Source organism: Hyalella azteca, unplaced genomic scaffold (assembly GCF_000764305.2).
Source record: "Hyalella azteca isolate HAZT.00-mixed unplaced genomic scaffold, Hazt_2.0.2 contig10828, whole genome shotgun sequence".
Classification (NCBI taxonomy): Eukaryota; Metazoa; Arthropoda; class Malacostraca; order Amphipoda; family Hyalellidae; genus Hyalella; species Hyalella azteca.
This window is the reverse complement of record NW_025940848.1, coordinates 223,311-250,349: the sequence shown is the minus strand read 5'-3', so window position 1 is coordinate 250,349 and position 27,039 is coordinate 223,311. Positions and strand designations below refer to the sequence as shown.

At 40.5% G+C, this 27,039-nt stretch overlaps 3 protein-coding genes and 1 long non-coding RNA gene across 4 annotated transcripts; 3 read left to right on the top strand and 1 right to left on the bottom strand.

The window, feature by feature from the left end:
• Positions 1–1,001: 1,001 nt before the first annotated feature.
• Positions 1,002–3,977, bottom strand: LOC125178555 (the record flags this gene model as incomplete). The annotated part of the gene is made up of 3 exons (XM_047882595.1): positions 3,968–3,977; positions 2,765–2,987; positions 1,002–1,993 (listed from the first exon to the last, which is right to left on the bottom strand). Coding segments are annotated over exons 2-3 (1,215 nt in total), but the record flags the coding sequence as incomplete, so codon positions are not given.
• A 1,946-nt stretch (positions 3,978–5,923) lies between these two features.
• On the top strand, positions 5,924–10,505 carry LOC108677337. Its single transcript, XM_018165554.2, has 4 exons — positions 5,924–6,188; positions 7,209–7,431; positions 8,124–10,027; positions 10,458–10,505. The coding sequence occupies exons 2-4, from the start codon at positions 7,209–7,211 to the stop codon at positions 10,491–10,493; spliced, it is 2,163 nt and encodes a 720-aa protein (XP_018021043.1). The 5' UTR covers positions 5,924–6,188; the 3' UTR covers positions 10,494–10,505.
• Positions 10,506–17,316: 6,811 nt separating this feature from the next.
• LOC108677338 (pre-mRNA-splicing factor CWC25 homolog) lies at positions 17,317–23,756 on the top strand (the record flags this gene model as incomplete). Its single annotated transcript, XM_018165556.1, has 6 exons — positions 17,317–17,589; positions 21,793–21,925; positions 22,426–22,493; positions 22,613–22,729; positions 23,067–23,174; positions 23,310–23,756. Coding segments are annotated over exons 1-6 (927 nt in total), but the record flags the coding sequence as incomplete, so codon positions are not given.
• A 7-nt stretch (positions 23,757–23,763) lies between these two features.
• Positions 23,764–25,952, top strand: LOC108677339. Its single transcript, XR_001931250.2, has 3 exons — positions 23,764–23,834; positions 24,870–24,977; positions 25,730–25,952. It is a non-coding gene; the product is annotated as an uncharacterized LOC108677339 (long non-coding RNA).
• The last annotated feature ends 1,087 nt before the right edge of the window (positions 25,953–27,039 follow it).

Sequence of the window (27,039 nt, the reverse complement as noted above, 5' to 3'; positions counted from 1 at the left end):
GCCAGCACGCGCTGCCCACACGACAATAACGCATAAAATAATACGATAATAACGCATGAAATAATACGACAATAACGCATAAAATAATACGACAATAACGAGGTTAAGAGGCCGAGGTACCGCCGTCAGGCCGCGTCCAAGTCCAGCGTTGCCAGCACGCGCTGCCCACAGTAGTGACTGAGCTCAGCTATACAATTAACTAATAATGAAAACAACTCTCAAATGTATACTGAAAACGCTAATAAATATCAGACAATACAATAGTTATTTATACAATGACTGAGCTCAGCCATTCCATATAACTACAACAACCGCAAAACGCTCAATAATTCAGGCAATGCGATAATAATTTATAGAATAGTATGGCTGAACTATCCAATACAGGAGAAAAATCAATCCATCAACATTGATTGAAAATATCATTCAATAGAAGAGCAACTACATTACTAACGCTATGAAGGCATTGTCAAACATAACAAACGCAAACACAATAATGAGACTATACAAAAGTCCTCAACCACTCGCATAGTGATAATTTATGATAATAGAATGCATAATTACACAATACATGGTGATGATATACATGTAATGTGATGAAAGCTAAAAAAAGCTATAAGGGGATGGATATGAATGAGTTTAGAGTCAAACGTCTTTCCAGATCTATAGCTTAACCTAAGCTCAACTAACGTCATGCCGTTCACGTGCTTAAAACTCAAACAGTGACACAACTGCAATCACTACTCTTAGAGTTCTATGGTACTGTAAAGAGAAAACCACTTTGATAGCGTTGATGTTGATGGCTACTGACATACCTAAAACAATGACCACTAAATGAGCACATCTAACGCGTAACGTGAGTTCATCATTGGTCAATAAACAATTATGCAACAATATAAAAGGAACACTAACATCGGTGACCGAAGCCAGGAAGCTCAGCCGCTTTTCGTCGGTGAGATGCGGCGCGAAGAAGTCCATGTGTGGAGAACTGGACGTGTAGGATAGAGATCCTTGAAGGTCTGAATGTCCCTGGACCACTCAGCGTCTCCGTGGTTTCTGGTTTCGAGTTCTTTGGATTCATGGGGGCGGTTTTGCACGGTGGACTTGAGGATGGCTTCGGCAAGCTGAATCTCGTTCTGGAAGCGGGAATCGCCAGAAATGATCCCATACGTAGAACTTAGCATAGAGGAGAATTCCAGTTTCAAGCCCCTTTCTGACTTACGGTCAAGACGGAACCTCAAACTTGAGTTCATGGGCTCAAGTTGGTTCAGCTGCAACTCGAAGATGTGACGCATCAAGTCGAAGACGCCCATCGGGACCTCGTCTCGGTTGCTGTGGCGCTGGACGAGAACAGCATTCCATTGCTTGAACAAGTTACTCACCAAGAAGTTAGCGGATGCCACTTGGATGGGACCCTGAATGGGCATACTAGTACCATCACCTGCTGTTATTACAAGGGAACTCATGATCTCTGCAGGGTCTCTCTCGTAGTAGAGGAACTCGCCGTAATGACCGACTTGCTGAGTCTGCTGAATCTGAGGCAGAATCTTACCAGGAACTGACACATGCACCCTATTCATTCCTTTCAACATTTCAACTCGGATTTTCCTCATTTCATTTTGCACTTCGGAATCATCTTGAGCCCAGAAGAGCGTTGGGCATCCAGCCGAGCCGTTATGCAGCCTGGAGCGTATGTCCTTGCTGTACTGGACAGGGAAATCTCGACCGACCCCCAAGAGGTAAACCTCGATGGCTTTACCTCGCGGAATTCGCATGTTGTAGATGACTTCCTCGGCAGAACGGCGGCAATTGCCATCACCATCGGTTAGCAGAAATACGCGGACGTGGCGTTCAGTGCATTGGTTGACTTTTTGGGTGATGGTAAGCAAGGCGTCTGTCAAGTTGGTGGAGCTGCCATCGAAGTCTCCTGAATTGATATATGTTCCCCTTCGTCTGAAAGTGACATCTTTTCCAAATGTATAAATGTCCGTAGAACCTGCAGGGGAGAGAAAATTGAGATTTTTAAGAAAAAATCTTCAGAATGTATTATTAAAATCTATTTATGGACAAGAGGTCACCCCCTAACTGGAGCATCTTTCATATAATGAGGCAATACCGTAGCTTGACATAATCGGATAGCGCGTCGATGCAATGTCATCAAATTGGCCAGAGACCTACCAATAAAGGAAGATGATTCATGACGAAGAGGAACACAGTAATCGCAATATGTCAAACATTCACGAATATTGGCTTCAATTAATATGATCTAACATTTCAGGCCGGCCTAAACAAAAAGAACAAAGACTTACTTTTGCCATTTCTTCTAAACACTCTCCAGTTTGCATTTTAATTTGTTTTCTAGCTTATATCAAAAAGAACTATTGAATTTCGCCGTATTTTCCCATAATTTCACATAAGGTCCTATTGCCTGTTGGCAACTTAACACCGTCCAACACTAAGCTTTTGAGCCCTGTGATCCTCTGAATACACACATAGAATTAACGTGAACTCATCCCCCAACTTGACTCACTCATGTAACTTAGTCATGTATAACTCATCTCCCAAAAAACGGTTGTATAACTTGGCTTTTGTTTTGACATGCATGGGGTGATGATGGGGATTGTAAACGACGCTCGCATAATGTGTATTGTTAAGATTCACGCAGAGTATATGTTAAATCAGCTCGCTCAATTATAATTAAAGTTTATTCTTGACGTGTGCACGAAGCCTGAATAAAGGGTATTGTTATGAGCATTATTAAACTCACCGTTAATGTGAGACGACACTTCCGCGTTCCAGTGATTCACGACCCGAGGCCAAACATCTTCCATAGAGCCCGAGACATCAAACATGGCGATGTTGTAGTACGGCGAAGTGTTGCCAGAGGGAGCCCCCGCCATGACAGAAGGGACACTGAGGACGCAGTGGCTTCGTCGTCGCCTGTAGCCTTCGTCTGCCACGTCCAGGCGGTACAGCACCGGGCTGGCCATCTGAGAGATGAACTCTATTGAACTCTATGGGAATAAGTGCCGAGTGACAGGTTTTCGACTTTTCGTTAACATGTCGTGTGATTGTTAAAAAAAGTTTCGATATAGTTGTGGGAGTAACAAGGAAATTCATTATAATTTCTGACAACGATCGTGAGACACAACTCACACCAGCACACCATCACTTAATCCCCAGTCCCCACGGCCGTGGCCCGTGAGATGGCGAGTAAGACACTTGCCTCATATAAATGTCAACACATCATAAAAAAAATTCTTATATTAAACCAAAGTTAATGCGAAACCCAATCAGTATAAAATTCTTTCACTTATAATTAAATTTCAACGCCTTCATTACTAAGGCATCAATTCTATCTAGCCGGCAAGCATCACGGCTGTGTGGTCGTGCATCGGTCGACTTCGCAACAATATTTTCTTTGTGGGGAATTATTAAAAATAAGTGCAAATCAAGAAGGAACTGTCGGTTTGTGATAGAGCACATCATTTAAAATCTCGCTACGAGAAATCAAGTCATTACTGAGGTGCCTGAGGTCAATTCCTTGTCCGCTTTTGGGTTTCTCATTATTAATTTTTAATATTAAATAACAAATTTTGAATATTCATCAGCATTTTTAGAAAGGGTGTGTCAATGTTGCTCATTTCATTATCGAAGTAAAATCAAAGCAATTGAGAGAGCGATAAGAAAGACTGGCATTCGCGCAATCGGCAAAGCGATAAGAAAGCGCGGCCTTCTCGCCTGCAAGTCACGTTTCACAAGTTAGGTTCTACCGCTGGGCTATGTTGTTCAATGGATTATTGATCGGCCTCGTTTCCTACCAATTCTTATAACTTCTATTTAACGAAGTCCAACGTCACTCAATCAAGCAAGTATGGTAGGCGTTCTTGCTATATATCTCTTATAAATATAACAGTTTACACGCTTTTCTAATGTTTCAGACATTCAGCATTGAAAAACAGACACTAACCTTGCTTACTTGCTGCTTCGGATCAACTGCCGGTGCGCCGGAAGTGCAGTGGAATACAAACGATGCAAATAACGCTGTTCGAACGAGTCTGTAACGAGTAATTGTGCCTGGAAACGCGTGTAACAACCGATTAGTTTTGCATCTGCTCACCTAGTTTCTGCCAGACAATCCATATACCAGTTACTAGGACAACATTACTCATTTTGTAAGCTAATTTGCTACAGTGTTTCCCAGCTGGGAGTTCAATTGTGGTTGTGACGTGCATATGGCACAAATGTTGCCACATCGAACGTACATGAACGCAAAAAAAATTAGGGTAAATTATTTCAATAACATAAATTTCGTATCCTCAATTTAAACCGTTATTAAATTGTTTTATCTTCTTCTCAATTACAGCCATAGGAAGACCATCTACAGTCACGGCACAAAGTTGGCCCCCTCATGGATGGAGCCCTCCATCCATCCATCCAACGGAAGACTACATCTAATGAAAAAACGTTATCTGTGGCATAGAACTCTACTATCTGGTGTGGTATGTTACCATTTAGAATGATGTAGTATTATATGAACGTTTCTCTGCTATCTGACATGGTACACTATCTGGCATGATGCACTGCATGCACACTTATTATTATAATATCTGGCATGGTACCTACACTACTATCTGGCATGGTACAGTACTATCTGGCATGTGACACTATTATCTGGCAGTGACATGGTACAGTACTATATGGCATTGCACAATACTATCTGGCATGGTACACTATACACTACTATCTGACATGTGACACTATTATCTGGCAGTGGCATGGTACAGTACTCTCTGGCATGGTAAAGTACTATATGGCATGGTACAGTACTATCTGGCATTGTACAATACTATCTGGCATGGTACACTACTATCTGACATGGTACATTACTATCTGACATGTGACACTATTATCTGGCAGTGGCATGGTACAGTACTATCTGCCATGGTACACTAACACTACTATCTGGCATGGTACACTACTATCAGTAATGGCATGCATGGTACAGTACTATCTGGCATGGTAACTACTATCAGTATATGGCATGGTACAGTACTATCTGGCATGGTACACCACTATCTGGCATGGTACAGTACTATCTGACATGGTACATCACTATCTGACATGTGACACTATTATCTGGCAGTGGCATGGTAAAGTACTATCTGGCATGGTACAGTACTATCTGACATGGTACATCACTATCTGACATGTGACACTATTATCTGGCAGTGGCATGGTAAAGTACTATATGGCATGGTAAAGTACTGTATGGCATGGTAAAGTACTATATGGCATGGTACAGTACTATCTGGCATGGTACACTACTATCTGGCATGGTACAGTACTATCTGGCATGGTACACTACTATCAGTAATGGCATGCATGGTACAGTACTATCTGGCATGGTAACTACTATCAGTATATGGCATGGTACAGTACTATCTGGCATGGTACACCACTATCTGGCATGGTACAGTACTATCTGGGATGGTACAATACTATATCGCATGGTATATTAATCCTTCTAATACATATGCTTCAGTACTATTTATCATCATGCGAGATGCCAGCCTGAACGCAACCTAAAACTCTAGTGTCAGATTGATTCCATTGTTCAGCTTACAATGATCAATGGCAAGCAGTTAATGGAAAATTTTACCGTACGCAGTTAATGTAAAATGTTACTGTTTATTTTTTACGACACTAAAATTTTACAGTGTAAAATCCAGGAAGTAAAAAACTGCCAACCATGTTACGATGATCGCAGAGTGCGCATGTGTTCCAATACATAAATATATATTTTCAGCCGTGTTTGTCGTTACAAGAAACGCGTTACAATCGCGTTCGTACGAGGTATTTCTTTGCGCACTGACGCCGCGCCTCGTGTCGGTCTCACGGTCTGTCGAATCACAGTGTTCGTTAGAGAGAGGTTAAGTGGCTAACATGCTTTTGCTGTGCTCAAACATTGCTGAAAATTCATCACATTTTCGAAACAAAAAGTAAACTCTATATTTGTTACCTGTAGAAGTGACGAGAATAGCTCAAACTATAATACTTAAGGCTATGAAAAGGCAAAATTAATCGGTTTGGGCTCAATAATTAGTACAATTCAAGACTTGTTACGATCAGCTTTCAAGCAGCAGCTGAAGATAAGAAGCTGACCCACAACTTCTACAACTAGCATCAAGGTAAGATGGAATGCTGGATTGGCAACAAATTGAATTCATATAAATTAGTTTTATACTGCCGTTAAATTATGAGACAGCTCCTGTATGTCCCACGTAAGTTCAGTCTAATGACTATAATCAAACTCCTCTGACTGTCTGACAGTCTCTCTGTCACTTACAGCTCGAACTCGAACGCTCGACAATATTTCAAATTTAGGCCAATTTTGCTACAAGGATTGCAATTAATAAACTACAGGATTAAGTAGTGGAATGATTTCTCACAAATTTTACTACGAATGCGCGTCAGCTCTTATAATATTTCGTTTTGAATAATGAAACTTTCTTTAGGTATATCCTCTTAGACTGGCTTGAGTCCATCTTAGAGAAATTCATTTTCTGTCACCAATAAATTCTCTTCTCAGAGAAAGATGCGAGGGTAAACCCATTTGTATCGCAAAGTATCTTCCAAGCGGCAGCCTGGCAGGCACAGGCAGGCATAGATACTTGGGATGATTTTATAGCAAAATTTTAATTTGGTCTCTGTAGAGTGTAGTCCTATCTTCTATGATGTAATGGTGTGGGAAGGAGGTGTCAAATGTCAATAAGATGGTATTTAGGTAAGCGGCCAGTTTTCCGCAACCCGAGATTTTAATTACAAGTTTCAACTCACCTATCCGTATTACGCTATTACTACCCGTATTAAATGTTGGCTCTTCGGTTCGGGGGCGTCTGTGGACTGTGACCAGCTGACCTGACACCACTGAAGTGATATGTTCTGTGGTGTCTATTATTAGAAACTACTCAGCAGTCAGTAACAATCCATGGTGAAGGCAAATTACTTGAGCTCCTAAACAGGCTTAACTTATATATAGGCATTGTATTATACGTATATTTAATAATGAACAGTTGGGAAATTCTTTCCGGTTCCTGACCTGAGAAGAATTAAAGAAATGTCTTTTGGTAAAGAATCGTAAGTACGTTGTTCTTACTTATGAAATAAGTGAGCGGCAATCTGCAAATCAACATGTCCGGTCCCTGCAGATGGTCAGCCCGGTGCTGTACCGTCTGGACGTGGCAGACGAAGGCTACAGGCGAAGACGAAGCCACTGCGTCCTCAGTATTCCCTCTGGCATGGCGGGGGCTCCCTCTGGCAACACTACGCCGTACTACAACATCGCCATGTTTGATGTCTCAGGCTCCATGCGAGATGTTTGGCCTTATGTCATGACTCACTGGAACACCGAAGTGTCGCGTCACGTCAATGGTGAGTTCAATTTTGTTTGAATCTACTTCTGATCGGTAAGAAGGCTCAAGCCAACTGCTTATACATACATACAACTGCTTGCCAACTACAATATACATGAAGGTTTTAATATCATCAGTCTGTTGCTATTTTCGCTATCGTTTATAAACGGATCTCGCCTTGTGAAGGCGTACAGTTCTAATGCTCGTGAAATTTTTTCCTTACTTGGACTTAAATTTCTTTCATATATTTTAGATCAACACTGCTGATTGTGTTTGTAGTCTGAAAAATTTGTTGATCTGATGGCGGAACTGGTCTCTAAAACGTTTTCAATGAAGATATGCTGAATTTACTTGGTGTTTTTTTCTTTTAAATTCTTATTATGCTGAAATAAATGAGCTCAATTCAACCTTGCATGATATCGGCAAGAAATTGGATTATTTTTTGTTAGATGTAAGATGAGTTAAATTGCAAATATCATTGTCAATGCATTGCCTGAATCGCACAATAAATAGGAATTTACAAGAAAAAAATGCACCACAAATATTCACTAAATCTTAAAAGAAAGTGTTTGTTATGCAGCTCCATCTTCAGTTGGAAAATTCTAGAATAAGAGTACAATCAGTTCTACAATTTTGGTAGTATTTTCGTATGTTTTATATTGCCAGTCTAAAAGTTTCTTCTTCTCAGAGAATTATATCTATCTTTCACAGGAACTGTTCACATCTACACATTCAGTGCCGCTGTCAAATTCCGCAGAAACGGAACACAACTGACACAAGACGACTTCGATAACTCTAGTACCGATTTAGCTTCTGCAATAACAACCATAAATAATTGTGTGCAGCAATGTAGGGAAACTAACGTAAGAGTTTTCCTAGTAACCGATGGGCATCAGTCTGGTGCTCGCGGGGATCCTGCATATGCAATCTCCCAAATGCGCGTACCGTATTGCAAAACAGTCGAGGTTTACCTCTTGGGCGTGGGCGATTCTTTTCCTGTCCAGTACAGCAAGGACATCCGCTCCAGGCTGCACAACGGCTCGGCTGGATGCCCTACTTTGTTTTGGGCCCGACAAAATCATGAGGTGCAACGCGAAATGGGGCACATCCGCGAGGAAATGTTGAAAGGGATGTCGAGAGTGCACGTTTCTGTTCCTGGTAAAGTCCTGCCTCTGGTTCAGGATACAAAAAGTGAGGCATATAATGGTGAGTTCCTTTACTACGAGAGAGACCCTGCAGAAATAATGAGGTCGCTTGTAATAACAGCAGGTGATGGTGCCAGAATGCCCATTCAGGGTCTCATCCAAATGGCCTCCGCTAACTTCTTGGTGAGTAACTTGTTCAAGCAATGGAATGCTGTTCTCGTCCAGCGCCACAGCAACCGAGACGAGATCCCGATGGGCGTCTTCGACTTGATGCGTCACATCTTCGAGTTGCAGCTGAACCAACTTGAGCCCATGAACTCAAGTTTGAGGTTCCGTCTTGATCGGAAGTCAGAAAGGGGCTTGAAACTGGAATTCTCCTCTATGCTAAGTTCGACGTACGGGATCATTTCTGGCGATTCCCGCTTCCAGAACGAGATTCAGCTTGCCGAAGCCATCCTCAAGTCCACCGTGCAAAACCGCCCCCACGAATCTAAGGAACTCGAAACCAGAAACCACGGAGACGCTGAGTGGTCCAGGGACATTCAGACCTTCAAGGATCTCTATCTTTCGATTGAGAGTCAAGTAAAGGCTTTGCCTCAACCAGACCCCGAAGACTGTTGCAGGATACTGATGTGCTCGTTCGTCGGTGACCTCAAAGACCCAGACTTCCTGGAACTTCTGAAAGAAAACAAGACGGATTTTCTTAAGACCATGTCTTTCACTGGGGTCCCAGTTTTCGCTTCTCATGGTTACTCTCGTGACAACAGCCCCTGGACTCTGAACATCAAGAACATTTGTGGGAACCCTTATGAAGTGCTCGCGCAACGGGCTTTGCAACCCACCCTCGACATTCCAATGGATACTTCTGACGACTTCGAACTGAACCTGCTGCAGGATAACCCAAACTCTGCATGCAACGCAGTAGTGCCTGTCATCCCAGCGCAACATTGTCAGCTCCTACAGAGGCTGGTAAGAAGCAACGTGTTCAGCGTGGGTGTCACTCACTGCATCCTCCGGAACTCGTCGATTATCGACCATTCATGTCACTTGGCCGCATTGGGGGTCGTTTGGTTCAAGACCATCACCGACCACCCTGACCAGTCCACCAGAGACCACTTCATCACTAAACGTCTCGCTGACATTGAGGCCACCGCCAGGATCTACTTGGATGAACCTGACATCGTCAAATACCTCTCGGTCCTAACCACTGCGCCTGCCGTTGCCCTCATGACGAAGGGAGAACATCAGGGTGATGTTGTCACCTGCGAGTCGCTTGTTAAGCCACTTTTCCTCATTTACTTGACCAGAGATAAAATGCCAGGGCTAAACATCGACTTGTTCAAGCTTCTTCTGCTGGAGTTCGTGGGCAGGTGCCTGGCTTCATACACGTCCAGTTCCCCACACATGGACTTCTTCGCGCCGCATCTCACCGACGAAAAGCGGCTGAGCTTCCTGGCTTCGGTCACCGATGTTAGTATTCCTTCTATACTGTTGCAAAATTGAATTATACATTCTATTATTATAAAGTATCATTATGCGAGTGGTCGAGGACTTCGGTATAGTCTCATTATTGTGCTTACGTTTGTTATGTTTGACAATGCCTTTATAGCGTTAGTAATGTAGTTGCTCTTCTGTTGAATGATATTTTCAATCAATGTTGATGGAATGATTTTTCTCCTGTATTGGATAGTTCAGCCATACTATTCTATAAATTATTATCACATTGCCTGAATTATCTAGCGTTTTGCGGTTGTTATTGTTTTATCGAAGGTCTTAGCTCAGTCATTGTATAAATTACTATTGTATTGTTTGATATTTATTAGCGTTTTCAGTATACATTTGAGAGTTGTTCTCGTTATTTTGTAATTGTATAGCTGAGCTCAGTCACTCCTGTGGATAGCGCGTGCTGGCAACGCTGGACTTGGACGCGGCGTGACGGCGGTACCTCGGCCTCTTAACCTCGTTATTGTCGTATTATTTTATGCGTTATTGTCGTATTATTTTATGCCTGTCTCTTATACACATCTAGATGTGTATAAGAGACAGGCTCAAGCCAACTGCTTATACATACATACAACTGCTTGCCAACTACAATATACATGAAGGTTTTAATATCATCAGTCTGTTGCTATTTTCGCTATCGTTTATAAACGGATCTCGCCTTGTGAAGGCGTACAGTTCTAATGCTCGTGAAATTTTTTCCTTACTTGGACTTAAATTTCTTTCATATATTTTAGATCAACACTGCTGATTGTGTTTGTAGTCTGAAAAATNTGTTCACTGTTATTCATGTTCACTGTTGTTCATGTTCACTGTTATTCATGTTCACTGTTGTTCATGTTCACTGTAATTCATGTTCACTGTTATTCGTGTTCACTGTTGTTCGTGTTCACTGTTCATGTTCACTGTTATTCATGTTCATTGTTGTTCATGTTCACTGTTATTCATGTTCACTGTTGTTCATGTCCACTGTTGTTCATGTTCACTGTTATTCATCTTCACTGTCATGTTTACTGGTATTCATGTTCACTGTTTTTCATGTCCACTGTTTTCATGTTCACTGTTATCAGTGAACATGAAATAACAATTATGCTGTTATATGCTGTTAAATTATGCACCGTAGTGCTGGAGGCAGTTCATGTTCACTGATATTCGTGTTCAGTCTTTATGACCTTATTATCTTATAATGAGTTTAGGTTTTCTTAGTCCAAGGTCACGCTGATGCGCCGCCTTTGTCGTCCTCCGTCTCCGAGTCGTCGCTAGGCAGGTCACCCCGCCCTCGGGTCCCGGATATCACGTTGGACGTGTTCCGTCTATTTGCCCTCCTTTGGGCACGCTGATGCAAGATGCTGTTGCTTGTCACTTGCCGAGGGTAGTTTCCCATTACTGGACAATCCGGGATCTTTCTCAACCACTTGTCCAGTCGTCTCTTGAAACTTGCAAAGGTGAACTCCCCTCCTCTCAGCCCTTTTGGCAAGGCATTACAGAGCCTCGGTCCTACCACGGACAGTGATCCCTCACGAAGAGTCTGTACTTCTCCTTTCGTTGTAACATATCGCTATTTTGGAGGTTTCACTCTCAAAGTTGGGAGCCAGACCGGTTATCATTTTCCAAGTGTACAGTATGATATACCTTTCTCTTCTCCTCTCCACTCTCCAGTGAGTACAGTTCCAGGTGTTTCAGCCTTTCCAAGCAGTTCAGCTCCAGCTCTCTCATAGCGCTCACCCGGGACTTGAAGGTCCGCTGGACTGATTACAGTTTCCGTACCGCACCAGTCTTGAGCGGCGCCCAACGCTGGCAGCAATACTCAAGATTGAGGAGCACGAGGGGTTTAAGGATTGTAATCATTGGTGCTGCTTGTCTCGTTCAAAATGTCCGCCAGATCCATCCCATTTGTTGTCTGCTTCGCGTAAATATTTCTTAGATGTGGGCATCAAACGTGGCTTAGGTACTCATCAACACTCTGATATCTCCGAGTGTCTTCTCAATTTCTGTGCCTCAATTCCTGATACCAAGTAGCGATGGGGCATCCTGATGCCCCATCGCGATTGGGCCCTAGTGCATATTATTCACTAGGGCCCAATCGTCGATTGTCGACAAGTCATCATGTAACCTCTCGCTGTCTAGGTTATCTATAATCCTCATCAGCACTCTGGTATCATCTGCAAATGACGATGTAGATGCGTAAGTGAGTTCCGAGTCGATGTGGGCAATGTGAATGAGGAAGAGGATCGGTCCAACACCGAGCCCTGTGGCACTCGGCATTTCACTCTTGCTTCTCTCGACCTTGAGTTTCCAATAGCGACAGCTTGTACTTTATAAGGAAGTTGTGGATCCACCTCCACAGACATCCTCCTACCCCAACAGCTTTCTAAAGAGCACCCCATGGTCAACTTTGTCGAAAGTTTTAGCTAAGTCTAGGTATACCACGTCCACGCTAGCTCCCTTTTCTAACTGGGCCACTAGACGGTGATGGTGCTCCAGTAACTGCGAAAAACAGGAACGATTACTCCGGAAACCATGTTGTCCAGTATTATACAGGTCAGCCTCTTCCATGTACTGGACAAGCCTCGTGGCCACTACCTTCTCAAAAACCTTGATCACATGTGAGGTCAAGGTCACAGGTCTGTAATTTTGGGGTCTGTCCTTCGGACCTCCTTTGTGGATTGGCGTTATCAGTCCCACTTTGAGCCCCTCAGGGATAATTCCCTCTGTTATCGAGGCTTTCCAGAGCATTGTGAGCGGAGCCTTCAGTGCTCCAACACACTTCTTCAACAGCACTGCCGGAATTCCGTCGGATCCTGGCGCTGAAGACGTCGCCAGCTCTTTGATACTTTGATGTTCAGTCTTATTCATGCTCTCTGTTATTCATGTTCACTGTTATTCATGTTCACTGTTATTCATGTTCACTGTTGTTCATGTTCACTGTTATTCATGTTCTTGCGTGTAATTGTGTCACCTCCACATGTAATTAAGCAGTCAGAAATATTCAGGCCTAACTAAACTAGTTCCAGTCATTCGCATATCACAGTTCGTGGCGCCTGGGGTGGCTTAGGTCACGTACATGACTGGCCCCACACGGCAGGCTGATTGTTTACTCTCTTATTCGTCACGGGCTGCTCAGACTGGGACACGACATGATGACTCAGCCCAATTACGGGGGACAACAGAAGCCACGACAGCATCTTATATGCCGCTTAAAAAGATGACTTGGCAGCTGCTATCGGCATTGCCGCATCCTTCTCTAGAATTTTTATTTGTATATGTTTGTATTCAGTTCTATGAACATAATCCGTTTAACTCTAATTATTTCCAGGGTTATGAACCTAAATTATAGCTGTTTAGCTTTATTTACCGTTCACGCTCACTTACCACTGTCTATCATCATTTTGTTATTGCTCTCATGTACTCGTGTTTGCTGAAGTCTCCATGTATTTTCTGTTCAACTTATTACTCACATTTATCTCCTGGCTTTCCCCTTTTATAATAATAAAAGTAATAGCGGTTTCAGCGTTTATTAGGCCATAGGCTGTCGCCGATTCTTAACATCGCAGAACACTCACAGCTTGTTTATGTTTAAATTCTGTTCTATGAACATAATCCGTTTAACCCTAATTATTTCCATGGTTATCACTCCTGTTTATCCCGCAGGTACAACCCCACATCGCGCCTCCTCCGTAATGCATGCCAGGTGAGTACACTATCGTCCTGCCACCATAGCTGCATTATCTTATAACCTCATATTCTGCATATAATGTAATATAACCTCACATTCTTAGTCACTTCATGCATATACTCATATCATTTAAAGTGCTATATATTTTTAATAGTATATGACCACGTAGTTTATGTGAGATGATGAAGTCCACGAGTCGCTCCCAAATGCCATCAAGACCAGCGTGGTACCGAGGCTGCAGGACCGCACTGCGCGCGTTGGCTGCCGGCGCTGAACTGATTTTCGTTACGCTACACTAACTGAACTTCTCTACAACATTAATATGGAAAAATTTTTCGTAAATTATCATTTAAAACCATGATGAAGCTGCTTTTATACATGATTAACTGACGAGCTCAGCCCTTATATAGCCCGCCCCTGACGAAGAAAACGTCTCAGGGGCGTTGTGCATGTCCACGCATACATCATTCATTTCAACTGCATTATTCATCTTCAAATTGTCTTTATCATTCACCAGGTTGAGGCGTGTCCTCATTTCCTGAAGCCCAACGTGCGCCTCTCTTGTCACCTGCTCCCCGTGAGGCGCAGCCCCTCCTTCCCCCACACCTTACACCTGGTGAGGCTCCCCTTGGGTAGAGACGTGGGCACCCACAGCAGGTGATGCCCTCTGGAGAAGTTCAATCATTTCTTCCTCCATAAGTTTGTGTAATTAAGTAATTGAGCGTCGAAAGTCTGCGTTAGGCAGGAAATTATACATTTTAGTGGGAAGAATAGGGGCGGTGCAGTTATCCTGCAAAACATAACGTAATTTTTTCATTGGATGAGGGATCTGGAGTCCTAACAATTTGGCGTTTATGCTCGTGATTGCCTATTTTCTTACGAATCGAACTGTTCATATTATGTTTCTGTCCGGCTGTTCACTATCGTACCATCATTTTTTATTCCCATCTTTAATTTTTGATTTACATTATTTTACAGCGGAATGCCATTTAACTTCATGTCTGTTTACTAGTCATGTTTAACTGTTTGTGTCCCTTCTTTTTATTGCAATTAGGTTCCAATCAAATGAAGATCATTCAAATAACCACTTAATTTAGATCGGTAATCGTCACTTAAACATTTACAGCAGCATGGTAAATGCGACTGTGATTTAAGTCGCTGCATTCCAGTAGAGACAAACATTCCATATACTGGATACTAAGTATGCATGGTTGAACTAGTATATAGTATGGTTCAACCTTAGTAAGTATGTACCATCTACCAGCATCTAGGCAGGTTTGAGTCGTTGCTTCTCACACCAAGGCGTTTGTCGGAAAATTAAGTTTCCTCTAGGACGCAGTTCGTGTGCTGCAGCAATGGTGGTTGTCAACCACCATTCATATTATATATGTGACCATAAATATGATATATATGCCCAAAAAACATCTCATTTCCTTCAGTTTGCGTGATTCGTGTCCTACGAACTGTGTGCAGCAAAAGTATTCGGTGCACCAAGTTTTGTAGTTCTTCAAACCACCAACGTATAATCGGAATGAAATTTTGTACTTTAATTTAAGCTAATATTGTCGTTCAATAAAGCAATACAAATTTAGAATAGGTCTTTACATACCTTATATTAGAAGTATTGGTAAATCAAATAGGCGACAGAATTCAACCTAACATAATTACAGTGATGAGACAAGTAGTATAATAAGCCTCGGAATATTTTTCAAGTTCCGTCTCTTGGTGAGGCTTGAAGAAAATTATATTATTAATAATGTTTGTTGGATGCATGCAACTGTTGTGGCCTCAAATCGCATCATTTTGATTCGTACTCATCTCTTGAGATTTTCCATTAATGTTGATTGAATCCAACTCCAATCTTAAGGGATTCCAATTCTGCTGAGAAACAGGTTGGGTTTATTTTCGCCGCAATGATATCTAAGTTCAGGATTCAAGGTGCTGAAAGCATCCTGTGTGCCATCGCAATTGCAAGGGAGAGCACAAACATGGAGATCTGCATATTCAGCGACTCCCTGAGTGCAATTCAGGCGATTTTATGTTACAACTCACCGCATCCCCTGATAGCCACCATACATAGATGGCTTATCCGACTCCACACGCGCCAAAAGACAATTACATTCTGCTGGGTCCCCGGTCATGTGAAGATAACGGGCAACGAGGCCGCGGATGAACTTTCACGCCGCGCAGCGGCTGAAGAGACACCACCCTGGAATGATGAAGTCCCCCACCGGGATCATTACCCCATCTTCCGCAGGAAGCTGCTGGACGAGTGGCAGAGCTATAATGTTGACCGCCTCGTAGAGTACCTGAGAGCAATAAACATGTTCGACTGTATATGATCTGGTCAACGCTGAATACATGTGATGCAATATGTTCTTAGCCCATAATGCCCAACGTGACATTCGGCTCGAGATAGCTTAGCAGCTGAAGCGCACCGGTCCGACACTTCAGCGAACGCGCGTGCGAACTGGCCTGCGAACTCGAATGCAAAACCTAACTTCATTTTCAATTCAGGCACTAATAAATCCGTCAACAATGAACGGATTTTATTCAAATTTTAAATATAAGTAGATAATATCAGTAATTTGTGGACGGAATTTTTTCATATTTTTGCTTCAATAACTTTTTTGCTAATACGGAAAACCTAACTTCATTTTCAACTCAGGCACTCATAAATCCGTTAATAATGAACGGATTTTATTCAAATTTGAAATATAAGTAGATAATATCAGTAATTTGTGGACGGAATTTTTTCAAATTTTTGCTTCAATAACTTTTTTGTTAATACGGAAAACCTAACTTTATTTTCAACTCAGGCACTCATAAATCCGTTAATAATGAACGGATTTTATTCAAATTTGAAATATAAGTAGAAAATATCAGTAATTTGTGGACGGAATTTATTCAAATTTTTACTTCAATAACTTTTTTGTTAATACGGAAAACCTAACTTCATTTTAAACTCAGGCACTCATAAATCCGTCAATAATGAACGGATTTTATTCAACTTTGAAATATAAGTAGATAATGTCAGTAATTTGTGGACGGATTTATTTCAGATTTTTACGTCAATTACTTTTTGTTAATGCCACAAAATACTGAAACTTGACCTGACTAGGACCTAACCTGCGGGTTAACGTGAAGTTAGGTTTTCCGTGATAATAAAAAAGTAATAAATGTAAAAATTTGAAAAAATTCCGTCCACAAATTACTGATATTATCTACTTATATTTGAAATTTGAATAAAATCCGTTCATAATTGACGGATTTATGAGTGCCTGAGTTGAAAATGAAGTTAGGTTTTGCATTCGAGTTCGCAATCGAGTTCGCAGGCGAGTTCGCTGAAGTGTCGGTTCGGTTTCTGGATATCAGTTGTTATCTAGGAGCGATTTTTAATCTACCGTCCGTTGAAAAGATCTGATCAAAAGGCCAGTCTTGTCAAGAAAAGTACAAGAATCGGCGACAGGCCTATTCTTTAATGCCAAAGATACTATACTATACTAACCGTTTAGAAATGCAACGTCGACTTCGCATATGCACGATTCCGTGGTTTAGGAGCAAGATCGGTAAAGTTGTAAACATTCCATTATGCTGCTGAAGGCTTGCAGGATAGGCATCACCATCATAGGGCAGACATAGGCTACTAAGGCTAGGCTAGCTATGGGTTTTGGTTGAACTTCAAGTCTTCGACCCTTTCTTCGGCCTTCTTTTTACGGTCTACTCCTACAGTCTGATTATTATTATACTCTGATAAACGATATTAACTGCCGAATAACTGGTGACATTCAATATAGCAATTATGTCAAAGGATAAAAAAGAGAATGAAAATGTTTCTATGAACTGGATGTACAAGGTAATTTTTCATAAAATTAGGCCACCCTGAGTCCAAAGTCCAAACTTATTATTTATTTCTAATCTTTGTCTTCCACTTCCAGGATAAAAAGTGCCAGATCAAAAATAATAACTTTGCATAATAACTTTTCGGAAGTACGCCAGGGAAGAAAGTTGCCAATATGCTTGCTAAAAACGCCAAACGGAAGTGTACCTAACCCCTCGGCAAAGCTGCATGATCGACACAGGCACCACTACTTTACGATTGATCATAGTGGCAAAGCTGTCACCACTATGCAGAGAGTGATAAAGATTTGAAAGATATTCGGAGACGAATTAGCAGACAAATTTACTTCTTTGAAGATCTTGCCAACGCCATTTACCAATCTTCCCGAAGCTTCGGCGACGCAGTCAACCTTCCAGAAGCTTCGGCTATGCAGTGCCAACGATGCTTTCTGTGAGGCGACGTTTTCCGCAAAAGCAGAACGGAAGAAAAACGAAAGAACAAAACACCAATGAGCTGCCTCAGTCTGTGAGTTAACTAAATACTTGACTGAAACTTGATCATTACAAACAAAAGGCCTGGAAAATTTAAAAAATTCATTAAAAAAAAGACAAATAAAAAATATCTATCAAATAAGTGACATCTAAATAATTATTTTACAAATTTAATGTACTTGTATAATATTGAAACATTTTGTCCACAGTCCACTTTTGATCCACCTTTTCATTTATAGTCACTTTAGTCATTCACCTGGAAGGCTGGAAGAGCACTGCCACTGTGGGAATGGGAAAGCTTTTCAGCTTGGGTGGAAAGCTTTTTAATAAGTGAATTTCCATTCTTAGAATTCCAGCCTGGCCTAATGATTGACACAAGCGCACGCGATTTACGATCGTTTTAGCCGATGCCCAATGATCAACACTGATGAGCGCTCTCTGCGATCAAAGTGGCCGATGCTTAATGATCGTCACAAGCAAATAACACAAAATATGGTAACGCTAACAATATGGTATTAACAACACAACACATTGCAACACAAAATATCACTGCACAACAGCACTGCACCCATCACAACATATCACTATACAACACATTACGTCGAGACAAGCCAGATGCGGACGTACGCCGGGCGTGTGCGCCAATAACGTCATTTTAGCTCTTTGTACGCCGCATTGTACGCCAGTAGAAGGCTTGGAGCCTCGTTTACGTCAGATTAATCCGCGGAAAACGGCACCATCCTGGGTATGGCTTACTTATAATGATAAAATAGCTATGCTGCTTTAAAATTATAGAATTTTCTAGGTAGTAGAGCATTTAGTTTACTTCTATGTAGTTTTAGGATTGATCTATATGCTACTTATTTATAAATTTTCCGATGAGCCAAGCAAGGTAAGATTGGAAAATTTTTACATATTACTCAGCAATCAGGATTCAGGAATATTGAATAGGGCAAAAATTTTCAATAATATCTAGTAAAAAGCCTGGGTGCTAAAAGTGGGTCAATATCAAAAGATCTTTGGCAATGCATCTGCAGCAAAATTTATGCCTTCAGAATATCTTGCCAACACATTTGGATTGAAATTATTGTATTTTAGAAATTACTTTGAAATTATTGCAAATCTGAAAGACCGCAAGCTCACATAGTAAGGTTTCCCATAGCTAAATGCGGTATATTCCATCACATTAAGGACGCATCGAGAAATGAAAAACTATAAAAAATAACTGTATGCGTTACTCAAGTTCTGTTTGCTTTATGTGACTCTCAAGACACCACACTACGTGTCAGCAACAACGAAACGTCACAAAATGTTGCCATATTTATTTAAAGGCCTTTAGAATGGAAACCTACCAAATCCCTATATTCCGTCCGCGCTTCAAATTCTACTGATATGTAATGTCATCATCCACGTGTTCGAATTCCGTTCGCTGTGTGAGCTGTATTGGAATACAACACGGCTTTGAATTAGAACACTAATGAATATTGAACACTACTTAATTACGCTTTTAATTAACAACTATTAAGCTTTTAATTAAGCAAATTTTAATTTTTGTACACAGCTTGGAACGATCTGTGTGTGTCCAATTCAAGTTGTGACAGAATTAGTTTTCATGTGTCTAAATCCATTTCTCAACTTAATCATCTATTGATTTATTTACCACTTGAAATCAGCAAATACAAGTATACTTAAAGGATTCCTAATATATTCACAGATGTATTTAAAAGTCTCAAACCATAATATTCTTCCTATACAAACAGTTATTCACTATTTGGTAGAGCAAGGTCAACTGTCAAATTTGACACATTTTTTGATGATCTCACTGGGTAGCGTGCATCGTCTCTCTTTGGATCTCAATATTTCCCCGCTAGATTTCCAAGACCTAGTGTTTTGGCAGTAGTTTGACATGCAAATGTATGACGTCACCATTTCAACCATCAACGTACGCATGGAACTAAAACAAAGCTTAATATAAAGGAAAAAGTAAAGAGGTGACAGAATTACCCACGATGTCGGAATATACCGCGTTTACCCTACTTTGGATGGAACAGGATTCTGGATGCAGTGAAGCTTGTCTGGGAATCAGTTGCAATGAGTGTAAGTTTGCAGTGCGTGGAGAGTAAGGGATATACTATCAAAGTTGTTTGCAGCATTTTCTTATTAAGAATTACCTGGCAATGCAGAAAATGGCTGGCAACATTTTGCGCTAAAAGTACTTATCTTGGCAATGTTTCCAGCAAACTCTGCATACCTGATTCCTATGGCCTTTTTCTAATTTATTCAGTGAAAAATAAGAAAAAGAATGGGTTGTATATGCAATCCATACCCAAGACTGCAGGATATGGTGCCAAATGCCAGTTTCAGCATCAGTGGATTGGCCTGGCGTAAGCAAGGCCCCAAGCCCTTGTACACTGTACAGGGCACAGGTGTACAATCGGGCATGGAATATATCTACTTTGCAAGCCACGATGGATTTTTGAGCCACAGTTTTATGGGTTTGCCAGCTGTGATTCCATTTCTTTGAGCCATGAATTCCATATCCAGAGCTACTTTGAAATGTAGCGGCTGCTACCGCTACATGCTCTAAATGAAGCAAGCGCTACTGCTACAATTGCTTAAATGTAGCGCCGCTACCACTACTGAAGATGTAGCGGCCGCTACATGTAGCGCGCTACTTCCCACCTCAACAACTACCATGTTGACACTAGTAACAGGCTGAGGTTGACAACATTACACCAAAATCTTTCATACAGTTTTATTCTGTAATTTATATTGAGTATGTATCATGCTTGTTTTTAAATAATAAAATACTATAAAGTAAAATCTAAAGGCTTTATCTATAAATGTAGCGGTAGCGCTGCAGCGGCAGAACCTCATATTGCTACTTAAATATGTAGTGGGCGCGACCGCTTCTGCTACAATTGCTTAAATGTAGCACCGCTACTGCTACTGAAAATGTATCAGCCGCTACAGGTAGCGCGCTACTGCCCACCTCTGTCCATATCTTGGCTATGAAAAGCCATCTACATCTATGAGCCGTGAACTTATTTACCAAGTCCCATTCATGTCTTACCCCCAAATCTCTAATTTTACCCTAAAAACAGTAAAACCAGCAACACTAACATTTGTCTTCACTCAAGTGGCAACAGAATATGTGTTAATGCAGTCTGGCCGCTCTGATGTGACCGCAACTATGTGATCCTGAAGGAAACTTTTTGAGTTGACTTGTCGTTATTATGTTCTGCAGGATATTTTAGCCGGAGCATTGAAGTTTTGCGGATTGTGAAAGTTGAAAATTTTATGAAAAGACATGTTTGCAAAGTGCTATCCGCCATTTCTTCAATCAAACAAAAACACATGACATTACTCTCAACTCTCTAGAAATATTTGGATTTTTTAATTTGTGTTTGCAAAGTTTGTTTCTTGTTGTCTGTTAAAATGAATAAAGGTCATTTTCATGACAAGACTATAAACATTAAATTTCACCAAAATTTTGCTGCTCCATGCCCATGTCAATATTTTAAATATCATTAAAATTTAATTGCTTCATTATGTCCAATATATGTATATGTTCCAATATATGTATATTGGAATTTCCAATATACATATATTGGAAATTCCATGTTCAAATTGACTGAAAAATAAAATATTACATAGTTGTTGTCTAAAAAAAATCTTTGCTTTGGTTATCAAGTATGAAGTCTGACTAAATAATGCGTGTTTTTAGGGCCCAGGTGGTCATGTGTCTCGAGAAGAGTACCTGCTGGGCCGCAAGGTGGATGCCAGTCTGGATTTGTTGAACCAAGCTGACAGCAACAAACCAGAGGAGCCACCCAAGTCTTCCCACATAATCGAATATGGTAGTGATAATCATGTTTTATCAAATTTCTTGTTGATTTTGCATGGTAAAAATATTTGTTGTATAATAATTGCATAGCATTTATCTCTAGTGTTTGCTTTCTTTTGTTACTTGAATTTTTTATAGCAAATTGTAGCCTGAGTAATATACAGTTATTAGGAGTTATATGGATGCCGATTTTAAGAAAAATGTGTAATTCATGAGCTAAGGAGAGGAAATCTTTTGCTTTGCTTTTTTAGCTCCTACTTCTTTTAGTCACCAGCAAAGTTCTTCAAAATGTTCTTCAATGAAATCAGAGCAAAAATATTTTCTTAGCTGTTAACTTGCAATAATACACTGGTAACAGTGCACAGGTTATGTTGTCAATATGAAAACAATCTTAGAGAATCCTATTTTGAACTTACCAAGTTACCAACCCATGCTTTATCTGCATTTGGAGTACTGAGGTAAACTAATGTGTTTATTGATGCTGTTTGTGATTGACATGCAATTCCATGACAGAGATTCTGCCAGACTGCATTGCCAGACGACGCCCAGAAGATGACCAGCCTGGAGCTGCTGTAATTCAGGTATGATATCAATTTGTTGTTTTTGAGTCATTTAATTACTTATATTTAGCACTTGCATAATAGCTAAGAAAACAATAGCTCTGCAATTTTTGAAAATGATTGTATCTTTCTTTGTTGAGGTTGACATGCGACGCAAACTCCTGGATGACCCACTACTGGCAATCCGTAAGCGGGAAGAGCTCACCCGCAGGGAAATAACTGAAAATCCTGTCAAGCGGAAGCAGCTTCAGCTTTTGGTAATTGTCTAATAAAAATTAAATAAGGGATTACTTATTTTTTTATATGATAAGAATATGGTTTTGGTTTAATACATTGAGATCTATTTAAAATAAACCCAAGAATTTGTTGCCAAATTCATTATTTTAATTAAGTTATTTTCATGTAATCATTAACCAATTTTTAATTTTTAAGAATTTTGGGGACATTCACTACATATATTCATAATTATTTTTGTGGCATTAATTGAATACATGCTTTTGAAAATTTTGAGCAAGTTTCTGAAATGCAATTGTGAGATTACTTCCCCACCTCCCCCTTGAATGCAAACAGTGACTTTAATTTGGCCTTCCACAGATCAAGAGCATCACAGAAGCGACGTCTTCCTCTTCCAGCGATTCTAGTGACACTGACCAAGAAAGCGTCTCCAAACGCCGCAAAAACAAAAAAGCTTCTAAGAAAAAGGTAAACTAAGTGTTAACAAATAATTGTGCAAGCCAACATTTAGGTCTGTGAAGGCACTGCAGTGAAATATTTATATTCTAGGTAACTATAATGTGATGATTAAAAAACCAAAAATAATAATCTTCATTTTTATAGAAATCAAATGAGAAGAAAAAAAAGAAAGACAAGAAGAAACAGAAAGAAAAAACTAAAAAGAACAAAAAGAAAAAACGTAAACGAAGCTCAAGCTCTGAAAGTGACAGTGAAGAAGAACAAAGAATTAAAAAGCCCAAGAGGAAGGAAGAATTTGACAAAAATCTGGGCAAGGAACTGGAAAACAAAAATGTGGATCGTTCTTTGGATCGGCAATCATTTCCTAACGAGCAAAAGCAGGAGCTAAATAGATTAAAATTTGGTCATTATAATTCATATCCCAACGGTGGGCTGAATTGCAGAAAGGATAGTGACGAGCGCAATAGACACAATGATTCTCATAGACTTAATGATGCTTATAGACGTGATGATGTCCATAGACGTGATGATGTCCATAGACGCGATGATGTCCATAGACGTGATGATGTCCATAGACGTGATGATGTCCATAGAAGCACTTGTGCAGCGCTACGCCCAGGAGAAGTTGGACGAGGAGCGATCGCTGGCTGACCCCAGAGCCTTGCGCACGTGAGTGACAGCTGCTGTGTTGATACTCAGCAACTCCTGCTAGGTTATTATGCAGCTAAGTACTCATGCTGTGTTATTACACAGCTAACTACTCCTGCTGTGTTATTACACAGCTAAGTACACCTGCTGTGGTATTACACAGCAACTCTTACTGTATTAAAAGACATCAACTCGCGCGCGCTATATTAATTACTTTATTAGACCACATATTCTGTTCTTCTCTATGTTGTCAGTGAAAAAATTTTCGTACTTAGCTGCGTAGAGAGAGAACATGATGTACTAAGTTACATAAAGTAGGTACTTTATGTACTAAGTTACATAAAGTAGTTACATGATGTACAAGTTACGCAGGGTAGGTAGGTCTACATGATTTACTAAGTTACGTAGAGTAGGAACATGATGTACTAAGTTATGCAGAGTAGGTACGTAATGTACAAAGTTACGTAGAGTAGGTACGTGATGTACAAAGTTACGTAGAGTAGGTACATGATGTACAAAGTTACGTAGAGTAGGTACGTGATGTACAAAGTTACGTAGAATAGGTACGTGATGTACAAAGTTACGTTGCTAGAGTAGGTACGTGATGTACTAAGTTACGTAGAGTAGGTATGTGATGTACTAAGCTACTAGAGTAGGTACATGATGTACTAAGTTACATAGAGTAGGTACATGATGTACTAAGTTACATAGAGTAGTTACATGATGTATGAAGTTACGTAAAGTAGGTAGTGATGTTCACTCATAACTTGACTTGCAAGAATGTCGCATTGTTCTGTAAATATTGGTAATGGTGAGTTGGTGTATGAATCACTTTGCATAGCTGAACATATTTTGCAGCATATCTGATTAATCTAGTAGGAATAATTGTAATTTAAAAATAACTGTCAGTATATTAAATAGTTGCATAAATTGTACACACAGTTGTCTGAACAAGTGTTAAGGGGGTTGATATGTTAGGACTAGCCCAAATAATTCTCGTCCAATCGAAATATTTACTAGCCCTCAAATATTACCCACTGCTGTGTTCCTCGTCAGTGCCGAGCTGGCCACGGCGGCCGGCGGTAGTATCGAGGAGCGCGTGCGTTCCCGCGCCGGTGCCCGACAACGACAACACGACGCCATGACTAGAAACTTTCTTAGCAAGTGAGTTTTTCGAACCAAATATTAAGCACGATTTTTTGTATGGTTGCCTATATTATTGGGAAAATTGCGTTATAGTGAGTCGATTGTTTGAAACTGTAATGAGCTTTTTCACTTGCGAAGTACCTTCCTCTCGTGAGCTGCGTATTTTTTATAGCACTGTATTCAGAACATTTTCAGAAACTCATTGAGTTCATCTCAATGATTCCTGCTTTTTATCATCTGTAATAATAGCATAAAAATTTTGCTTGTTTTCACAATTGTGTCTCAAATATATGTTTATTTATGGGTAATGTAATGGGAATATTATAAATAACAGAATACAATGCTGTGAAATTGTTAAGACCAATAATCTCACGTCAACCGACGCCTACAGCTGTGCATCATAAATAAGTGGAACTCAATGCCTTCAATGCACATGTCGTGATGTGATCCATGTTGCATCAGTCATAGTCTCGCAACACGCGTTGCGCTGTTCGAGTAAACAATGCACAAGTCTAATTTAAAACTTCAAATTTTTCCTATTTTCTAAATTTCACTATATAGTTGAAGATACAATCGAAAAAAAATTTCGGGCAAAGGCCGTGAAAGTATTTTTGGTATCAATTAACGTGTTAATTTCAATTGCATTCAATTTTCTGCAATTCATTTCGCAGTCTGGATAGTAATGATAGCTGAAACACTAATAGCGAAAACGCTATTTATAATTTATTCACACCAGTGTTTATAAACTAACAGGATGTGTTTGTGTGCAGGTAGCAAGCAGTAATGCAGTGAAGTCTGTTCATATGCACGCGATGAATTATATAGATCCTTCAATTATTGTTCCTTCATCTGACTGCTCACTGGTGGCCTGAAAGGAGAGTCTCAAACCCTTGATGCAGTTGGCCTGATTCATCATAAATTTAGGCATTAAAAAAATACATTCAAACGAACCTATCGTCTTAATAAAAGACCAAGCTTATGCGACAGAACTATAATTTGGTCTCAGAAATCATTTACATCCAATAACTTGAAAACGATGGAGTGGAATCAAATGCCCAAGAAGCTATTAATGAAGATCAAGTAAAATGCTATTCAAATTCCCATGTGATCTTAATGGAAAACAAAACTTGCGAGGTTTGCGAAGCACGCCTGAGGGGAAAAAATAACTTGAATTGTCAAGAAAGCAACTCGAATTACACTCAATTCAACCAATTATCTAACGACTTGTGTACGTACAACAAAAAATATTTGGATGACATTAGACACACTGCAAGTGTGAAAGTTTTCGGATGTAAAAATTCATTAAAGCTATCCAAAATTCTTTAACTACTGCCAAGTTCAGTTGCCTTGACTTTATTATTTGTAACCGTATTTCTACAATTAACTGGTACCAGGTACGCCTCTTAATCACCGGCAACTAAAGCCAATCAAGTTTCCGCAGTTAGGCCGCATTTGCCAAATGTAGTGTCGCTTGGATTCCATGAGTGAGTTTCCATCTGCTGTGGGTTGTCCGCTTGGGCCTTAAATGTCTCGCGTGACTGCCGCGAGACATTGTATCACAATATTGCCCTATATCCAATAATCAGGGCAACGCGTCAAGATACGATGAAGAGCATCCTTAACCTCGCATAGACGGCACTAACTCTGTTGGTTTATAGACTTCTCCATCAACTCTGATTCATATTCATTTAGGTGCTTGTACACGGAGACAGTACAGGCCAGAAGTAGATCTGGCAAATGTCTGCCGCTTGGTGTTTATTCGGCAAGTAAGCTCAGACACGAGGACAGTAGAAGGTGCCGAAATCTTCTTGTTCGCGCCCGCCAGTGCGTCGTTAGAAGCCGTCGAGTGAGGTCTAAAAAGTTTAAGTGAGGATTAGTTTGCAAAGAATTTTGATGAAGCCATTGAGGAAATTGCTTTAGCTCTATGTGAGGAGGTGCAAAACTTTGCCATTCAGATGTGTGTCCGCCGTTTTAAACCAAGGTAGCTGGGGCGCGTAAACGTCATTTGCCCCAGCTCCGCTGGTTTTTGACGAGATCATCTTCAACAACTCGAGTCTGTACGTCGTTTTTATACTCAATA

Excerpts from the sequence above, each read along its gene's own strand:
- LOC108677337 (XM_018165554.2), top strand. The coding sequence starts at position 7,209 with ATGGTCAGCCCGGTGCTGTACCGTCTGGACGTGGCAGACGAAGGCTAC. Across the intron at positions 7,432-8,123 it reads AGTGTCGCGTCACGTCAATG|GAACTGTTCACATCTACACA; the intron begins GTGAGTTCAATT and ends TATCTTTCACAG. Across the intron at positions 10,028-10,457 it reads TCCTGGCTTCGGTCACCGAT|CGCGTGCTGGCAACGCTGGA; the intron begins GTTAGTATTCCT and ends TCCTGTGGATAG.